Source organism: Erythranthe guttata, chromosome 2, assembly GCF_056151865.1.
Source record: "Erythranthe guttata isolate IM_541 chromosome 2, IM_541, whole genome shotgun sequence".
In the NCBI taxonomy this organism is placed as follows: Eukaryota; Viridiplantae; Streptophyta; class Magnoliopsida; order Lamiales; family Phrymaceae; genus Erythranthe; species Erythranthe guttata.
In genome coordinates this window covers 3,680,120-3,688,645 of record NC_142534.1, presented here as the reverse complement: position 1 = coordinate 3,688,645, position 8,526 = coordinate 3,680,120, and the positions used below count along the sequence as shown (strand labels likewise).

The window sequence follows — 8,526 nt, the reverse complement described above, 5'->3', positions numbered from 1 at the left end:
TCAGTTTTGTCATATAAACCATAAAGAAACATAATTCAGGCTTGTGTCAGTTCATTAATAGACATACATATTTATATATTTTTATATTCGTTGGTAATTTTTGAAATTTTACATTAATATAATATCTAACAATGCATTTAATTTATGACGTATATAAAGGCACTTTATTTTAAATTCCACATTATTTGTTATGAATTATATACATATATCATAATAAATTACGTGAAATTTGTTTCACGTATGTATTGGTAATTTTCGAATGAAACAATTTGCAGTGTGTTTTAAAAATTTATAGACTTTTGAAACTAATTGATTTAATTATTTGATAGTTAATTTGTTATAATATTGCATGATTTTGGGGATACATTTAAAATGGAAACGAATTAATGTATGATTGATTAATCCCTGAAATACATAATTTGATTTGATGTATATGAATTTTTGATTTACCATATTGATTATAGTTACCCTAAATGTACAATTTAATTGCCAAGTGTAACCAATATTTAAAATAATAAAAACATTCAATTTTAATTGATTAAAGTCCAATAAAGCCAAATTTTGTATAATTTGTCTTTTTCTAGAAATTCGTACATTTATAAATGAAAAATACATTATATTTTAGTTAAAATAAGTATATTAAGTGATCACATATTCAATTACTTCGAAAATCTACCTTTCTCAAATAAAATATCCACGTAACAATATTTATTAGTTAAAAATCAGGTATTAAAGTTCTCAACAAAGTTGATAAATAAAATAAAATAAAAACCTGAACAACGAAGATCTTTATATGTACACACCATCACAAGTATTTTGTATCAAATTACGTGTAAAAAGAATTCACGCTAATGGATAATTTAAGGCGGTTTTATGAGAGAGTATACAGGCTATTTTATAAAATAAAATAACGAAGTAATAAAAATATGTATATGTTGTATTTTAAAAAAATATATAATTTATTGAATGCATATTCCGAAATTTTATAGTTACGAAAATAAAATAAAATGTGTTTTTATTATTAAAAATTAGTCGATTATTATAACGAAAAAAATCCTGAAATTTATTTGAGTATTCATAGAAAATGGACATTCAAACAAATATATTTCGAAAATTAAAAGTTCAAATAACATAAATATTTTTTCGAATTTATATATAGATTAATTGCATTAACGAATATATGCGTATGTGGTAATGTTTAGATGATTGTGCAAATATTAAATAGGAAATAACTTAAACAATACCAAACATGAAAAGCCAATTAATCAATTTGAGATGCCACATAATCAATTGAATTCTAACTAAGCAATTTGGAGGTATGACATCAACATTTACCACATGTCAATCATTAAGGGTATAGATCCTCTTTTAATACAATATATAGATGTTTAAACACGTAAATAATTTATAATAGACTACACCATTACTATTACTATTACTATTACTATTACTATTACTATTACTATTGGTATTTGTATTAGTACATTAGTATATTAGTATTAATATTATTATTAATATTAGTATTAGTATTAGTATTAGCATTAGTATTAGTATTAGCATTAGTATTAGTATTAGTATTAGTATTAGTATTAGTATTAGTATTAGTATTAGTATTAGTATTAGTATTAGTATTAGTATTAGTATTAGTATTAGTATTAGTATTAGTATTAGTATTAGTATTATAGTATTAGTATTAGTATTAGTATTACTATAAGTATTAGTATTAGTATTAGTATTAGTATTAGTATTATAGTATTAGTATTAGTATTAATATTAGTATTAGTATTAGTATTAGTATTAGTATTAGTATTAGTATTAGTATTATTGTATTAGTATTAGTATTAGTACTAATATTATTATTATAGTATTAGTATTAATGTTTGTATTATTATTATTATTATTATTAGTATTATAGTAGTATTATTAATATTAGTATTATAATTATTATTATTATTATTATTATTATTATTATTATTATTATTATTATTATTATTATTATTATTATTATTATTATTATTATTATTATTATTATTATTATTATTACTATTAGTATTATAGTATTAATATTCGTATTAGTATTAGTATTAGTATTAGTATTAGTATTAGTATTAGTATTACTATTAGTCTCAGGATAAGAATTAAATTAGTATTAGGATTGCGATTATTATTAATATTAAGATTCAGAATTAGATTAGAATTATGATTATGATTAGTATTAGTATCAATATTAGTATTAATTTTAGTATTATTATTGTACAATTAGAATTAATATTAGTATTAGAATTATGAGTATGATTGAGATTAGAGTTATGATTAATTAAGATTATAATTAGTATTAATATTAGTAACAATATTTATATTAGTATTACTATCAGTATTAGAATAAATATTAGTATTATGATTGCAATTGCAATTAGTATTAGAATTAGAATTAGTACTTATATTAATATTATGATTATGATTAGCAATAAGATTATAGTTAAGATCAGGAACATGAATAGAATTAAGATACTTATTAGTATTAGTATTAGGATTATGATTATGAATAGAATTAGTATTACGATCAATATTATGATTAAACTTAATATTAATATTAGTAATAGTAATAGTAATAGTAAGTAATAATGTTAGTGTTAGTATTAATAGTAGTATTATTGGTATTAATATTAGGATTAGTATTAGTATTAGTATTAGTATTAGTATTAGTATCAATATCAGTATCAATGTCAATATCAGTATTAGTATTTGTATTAGTATTAGTATTAGTCTTAGTATGAGTATGAGTATGAGTATGAGTATGAGTATGAATATGAATATGAGTATGAGCATTAATATGAGTATTGTTATTAGTATTAGTATTAGAGGTGACATAAAGATATTCATCAAGGCTGAATAAACGATTAACATAACTTGCAATGTTGTCTACAAATTTTTTTTTCATGGAATATGAATGTATGTCATAATAATTGTATGTTGTGATTCAAATATACATTTATTGTTTCTATTATTATATGTATAATTATTTTGTCGTGTTAAGTTTATTTGCATTTTATGCTAATTAAACTGTCGACTCTACTAAAGTTTTTTTTTTAAATCAAGGTAATTTATAAATTGTACTTATTTCTTACACTGTTAGGTGATTTATGTTTCAGTAAAGTGTATCATTGATAACATTTGAACAACGAAAAAATGTGTATGTTACTCGCAAGGTATTAGATGAGTTATAGACGATGTCAATGCATGTGCTGTAAAACACTACTTTAATAATTACATTTCATGTTAAGGATCTGAATGTATTGGACGAGATAGTTGTACCATTTGGGTCAGATAATGTATCTTATTTTTTATATCATAATTTTCGTATTTTATATTTTCTTTTAACATTTATTTTGTTTATCTCGGTACTTCAATTATTGTTTTTAATTTTTGTAGATTATATCTTATTATCAACTATTCAAAGTTTTCTGTCGATTATCTTATCTAAAACATATCTTTAATTTATTTTTTTTTATTTCCCATATGCATCGCATTAGCATTCTCTTTTCATTCATAAACATGTTTGATTTACATTATCGGCGTATTTTAGTCATTAAAAAATTGAACTTAGAATTGGTTCCCGTGCATCGCACGGGTGAGTTACTAGTTATAATTGCTTTGCTGATAATACACGTGGAACGAGTGAGTTTATTTGAGAAAGAGTTGAAATAATTTTTCCTAATTAAAATAATAAATTATATATATATATATATAAATTACTCCTCTGTTTTCATTTGAACAGAATTACCCCTGGTTTTATTTTTATAATTACATAAATACTCCAAAACGACCCCCCGCTGCTCAAGCCGCTATTATTTATTCTGAATGGCGGACGAATCGTCGTCGTCGTCGGCCTCGGCCGCCGTGCTTGCCGTTTCTCCGTTGACGGAGGAGGAGCTGACTTTAACGGTGAAGTGGAGCGGAAAAGAGTACACCGTTAGAGTGTGCGGCGACGATACGGTGGGGGAACTCAAGCGGCGGATTTGCGAGGCAACAAACGTGCTCCCCAAACGGCAAAAGCTTCTATACCCTAAAGTCGGCTCGAAGCTCGCCGATGAATCTCTACTTCTCTCTCAGATTCCGTTGAAATCCTCTCTCAAATTGACTATGATTGGGTAATTTTATTATTCCCCCCAATTTTTATGTGTTCGCGTATTGAGTATTATTTAATTTGGGAATTAGTAGAAATCCAATCAAATTGTTTTTTTTCCATTAAAAAAAAAAAAAAAAGCTTTGATTTTTAAATATTGGGATTCAGTTTTAAAGGTTTAGTTGGAGATTATTAGAAATCCAATGATCCAATCAAATTATGCTTGCCTTAAAAAAAATAGATTTTTAGATGTTGCCTTTCAATTCAAGTTTCATACATTATGGAAGTGTTGCATTTGCATTATGAATTTATGATCTCTTACATTGGTTTAGGTCACTGTGTTGCTGTTGTCGAGTTATGCTTACTGTGAATTATTGAGTATATATATATATATATATATAAATATATGTATTTAATTATCAAATAGCATGTTTATGTGAAAGAATTCTCCTTATGTGTGCAATCTTACCACCAAATGTTTCTGCAAATTGATGTTAGACATTTTTCGAATGCTCCAATACGAATAGTTGATAGGCCTAGATGAAGATAGTTGAACGGGACCTTTTCGGTTCGACGAGGGGAGATATGTTATTGTTTTAGCTGCTGGATTATTCTTCAACCACATAATTGTTGCATGAATGTTGAAGAATGAAGAACCAATTTTCCGTCATCACAACCTAAAACATTCATCGAGTTTTCACTTTATCGAACCTTAAAAAAGAGAGACAAATTGTTCGATGAAAACTGGGCAATATAGATATCATGTTAATGTCTTAAAACATGATCTTTACATGTGAATAAAATCTAAATATATTTTGTAGCCGTTACGTCTTAGTAGTTGTGTTTTATTCAGTTCCTGCATGTTTGCTTCTCCTTCAATCAATTATCATGTAAATGGATGTCGATCGTATGGTGTCTATTTCCGCAAAAAAATATCTTAGGGGTGTTGATTACTTGATTATACTAGTATCAGAATAAAGCAGATAATTTTGACATTTTTTATTGAATTTTTCAGTACAGTTGAAGATGATATATATATAGATCCAGTGGAATCCCAAGAGGTAATTGATGATTTTGAACTTGGTCAAGATGAAGTTGTGGACATCAAAGATAAAGAAGTCAATAAACAGAAATTGAGACGACGTGTTCAGCAGTGCAAAGTTAGTAATTCTCTATCCTATTCGATATACACACTGAATGTTTGTTGGGTCACTAATTTTTAATTAGTTCTTTTAGATGATTGTTATTTTTTTTTTGGATTTCATTCTAGATTGAAATCCGAAATCCCTGTCGTGAAGGCAAAAAACTGCTTGTTCTCGATATCGATTACACCCTCTTTGACCATCGGTCTCCAGCAGAGAATCCATTACAACTTATGCGGCCTTGTAAGTGTTCATTGCGAGAAAAAAAAAATGTTTTTTTTTTCACTGCTTATATCGATCATGTTATTAATTTAGTAATTGATTGCACAGATCTTCATGAATTTCTCTCGGCCGCCTATGCTGAATACGATATCATGATATGGTCTGCAACCAGGTTACAATTTTTACTCCTTACCAATTGCCATCAATTTAATCATGCGATTTATAGTTTTGCTTCGGTTGAACTCGAATGATAATTTGCGCGTGTGATCCTCGTATATAATTACTGGCATATAAGTTCTGTGTACTGAACTGTGATCCTGATTAGCGAGACCAATTTAATTCCATTTCTTATAATAAAATCTCCAATGCCCAAGTTCTGATATTGATACGTTCAATGTCTTGATTAATGATCAAATAACAATTTGATATTTATGTTCTTGTATTCGGATGCTGACCCTTTTTTTCCTGCATTGCTTAATAGTTTTTATATACAGTGTAAAAGGGCTTCGATTTTTGTAAATTGCCACTCAATTAAATGAATTTAGTTCATTTCTGCAGCATGAAGTGGGTCGAATTGAAGATGGGGCAGCTTGGGGTACTGAATCATCCCAACTATAAAATTACAGCTCTCATTGATCATTTGGCAATGATCACCGTTAGATCAGATACACGTGGCGTCTTTGATTGCAAACCACTTGGCCTAATTTGGGCACACTTTCCTCAGGTTCGAACTTACTATTTTTCTTTCTCATTTTCGATATTTATGAATCATATCTACAAAAAGAATATATATTTAGTTAGAATTGGTTCTCTAGGACAGCGGAAAACTATTAGTTGTTAGGCGAAAAAGTAACATTGTACGACTATCAATGATTCTTGTATTTGTCAAATTAAATTAACTTATTTTAGTACTTCTAGTTTTTTAGGGTTGAAATATTAAAAAAAAATTATTAAAGTTATTGTTACGTACGGAATAAGTCCGTAATTTGATAACTGTTTAAGTCGAAGGCAACCGGTCAATTCACGACTTCTGTGTATATTTTGAGGCATCAAACTTAGAGAGTCATTTTGTAATTATAATAAAAAAAATAGGGAATTAGCAATTTAATTTATTTTACCGGCCTTTTAATTGATACGCGTTTTTTTTTATATTACGTACAGTTCTACAGCGAGAAAAACACAATCATGTTTGATGATCTGCGGAGGAATTTTGTGATGAACCCTCAAAATGGTTTGACCATAAAACCGTTTAGAAGAGCGCATGCTAACAGAGATACCGATCAAGAACTGGTAAAGCTTACTCAGTATTTGCTCGATATAGCTGAGCTCAATGACCTAAGCGCCCTCGATCACAACAACTGGGAGTCGTTCAGCAATTTCAAGAGGCGCAGGCATTAAAATTAATATTAGTAAGTTATCTCCTTTTTCTTGAATGTCTGGTTCTGTTCTCCTGAGGAACTAATTACCTAAAGAAATTATTTGAAGAATTATTAAACCGTTTTTCATTTTTATTCGGGCCAGTTTTCCTAGTATTACCTATTATTCATACTTTTTTTTTTGTTTCAGAAAATGTTTCTTTTTTTATTTTACTGAACTTTTTTTTCCGCCCAGTTGTTGCCGTTGACCGCCGGTCTCCGGCATTGACTTTTTCTTTTCTTTTTTGAATTTTCTTTCCAGGACTTTTTTTCCGGCTGGTCTCCGACATTGATTTTTTATTTTATTTTAACAACCAACACGTGAACTTGAGATTTTTTATTGAGTTGAGTCGGCACACGATGTTCATGAGTTGATTCGGTTGATTTACTTTTCTCCTATGATTTTACTTGGGGATGAAATTGAAAATGGGGAAAAGAATGAAAGGAGATTTACTTGGGACCATTTGTCTTACATTTGTAATGAAATTCAAATACAGAAAAGATAGAATTTGGTTTTCTATTTTCTAATCTCATGAAAATCTCCTTTAACTAAAAAAAATTAGTATTGCGTTAAATTGAATAAATCAAAGTCTCAATAATCGAATGTCATATGTAAATTTAGTACACATTTAGTAAATTTGATAAGGAGAATTCTTATTGATAAAAGCAAAATTATATCAAAATTTTCATTTCACTCTACCATTTTACATGTTCTCAATTATACCCTTCAATTATATCTTAGGTAAGCCTTTGTTTTGAAAAATAAACAATTAAAATAAAATTCAAGGAAATCGGATTGAAGTAAGCCAATTTAGCCACCCCTACCTATAGTTAGAATTTGGAACGGAATTTTTGGATTCCGCCCATTTCGATTTGTTGAAACAATATTTTTTCATTACGAATTTTGAAAGTTCCAGTTTTCGAATGCCTTTTGAAATGAATTGGAATACTTAATGGATTTCGAATTTCGATCAAATTTTAGTTTTAGAAAATATTTTGGAAAAATTGGATTTTCTTTTCGAGAATTACACTTATACCAATACAATTATGTATTTTATATTATAGGTGACAAAATTGAATATATCCTCATTCTATTAATTTTGATATGAAAATTTCCAAACTTTTGACATTAGTTATTTTTTTTTCTTTGATACAAAACTAGAATTAGATTTTCATTTAAAAACAAAAGAATTTTTAAATCCGGCCTATTTTTACCCCTTTCCCCAATCCACCTACTTAATAATGGTGTAATAGTAATATATATTTACCTGAAAAAGATTGTAGTGTAATAATATTACCAAGAACCATTTCAAGAACTTACATATGAAAGCAAGAAAATATCCACAAAATAAATAATTCATGATAGAATTATTCTACCACACTCGTAACATTTCCACGTAATTCCAATAATACACACATCTCATTTATTCCACTAAACTAAAAATATTAAACTTTAGTTACTTATAGAAAATATCATTTGGATTAATTGCTTCTTGGCAAAGGAAGCACAATCTGCACTTGTGCATGATAGTTTCTGCACTATAAAAGATTATAAAATGACAAATAATATTGAAAAGAGAAAATAAATCCGGATAGTTAATTTGAAGAGAAAAGAATATAC

At 27.3% G+C, this 8,526-nt stretch overlaps 1 protein-coding gene across 1 annotated transcript; it reads left to right on the top strand.

Moving 5' to 3' along the window:
* The first annotated feature begins 3,772 nt into the window (after positions 1-3,772).
* LOC105970188 (ubiquitin family protein) lies at positions 3,773-7,025 on the top strand. Its single transcript, XM_012994991.2, has 6 exons — positions 3,773-4,151; positions 5,142-5,286; positions 5,397-5,511; positions 5,599-5,662; positions 6,049-6,214; positions 6,652-7,025. Exons 1-6 carry the CDS (start codon positions 3,862-3,864, stop codon positions 6,886-6,888), a joined length of 1,017 nt encoding a protein of 338 aa, XP_012850445.2. The 5' UTR covers positions 3,773-3,861; the 3' UTR covers positions 6,889-7,025.
* The last annotated feature ends 1,501 nt before the right edge of the window (positions 7,026-8,526 follow it).

Excerpts from the sequence above, each read along its gene's own strand:
- LOC105970188 (XM_012994991.2), top strand. The coding sequence starts at position 3,862 with ATGGCGGACGAATCGTCGTCGTCGTCGGCCTCGGCCGCCGTGCTTGCC. Across the intron at positions 5,287-5,396 it reads GACGTGTTCAGCAGTGCAAA|ATTGAAATCCGAAATCCCTG; the intron begins GTTAGTAATTCT and ends ATTTCATTCTAG. Across the intron at positions 5,663-6,048 it reads ATGATATGGTCTGCAACCAG|CATGAAGTGGGTCGAATTGA; the intron begins GTTACAATTTTT and ends TCATTTCTGCAG.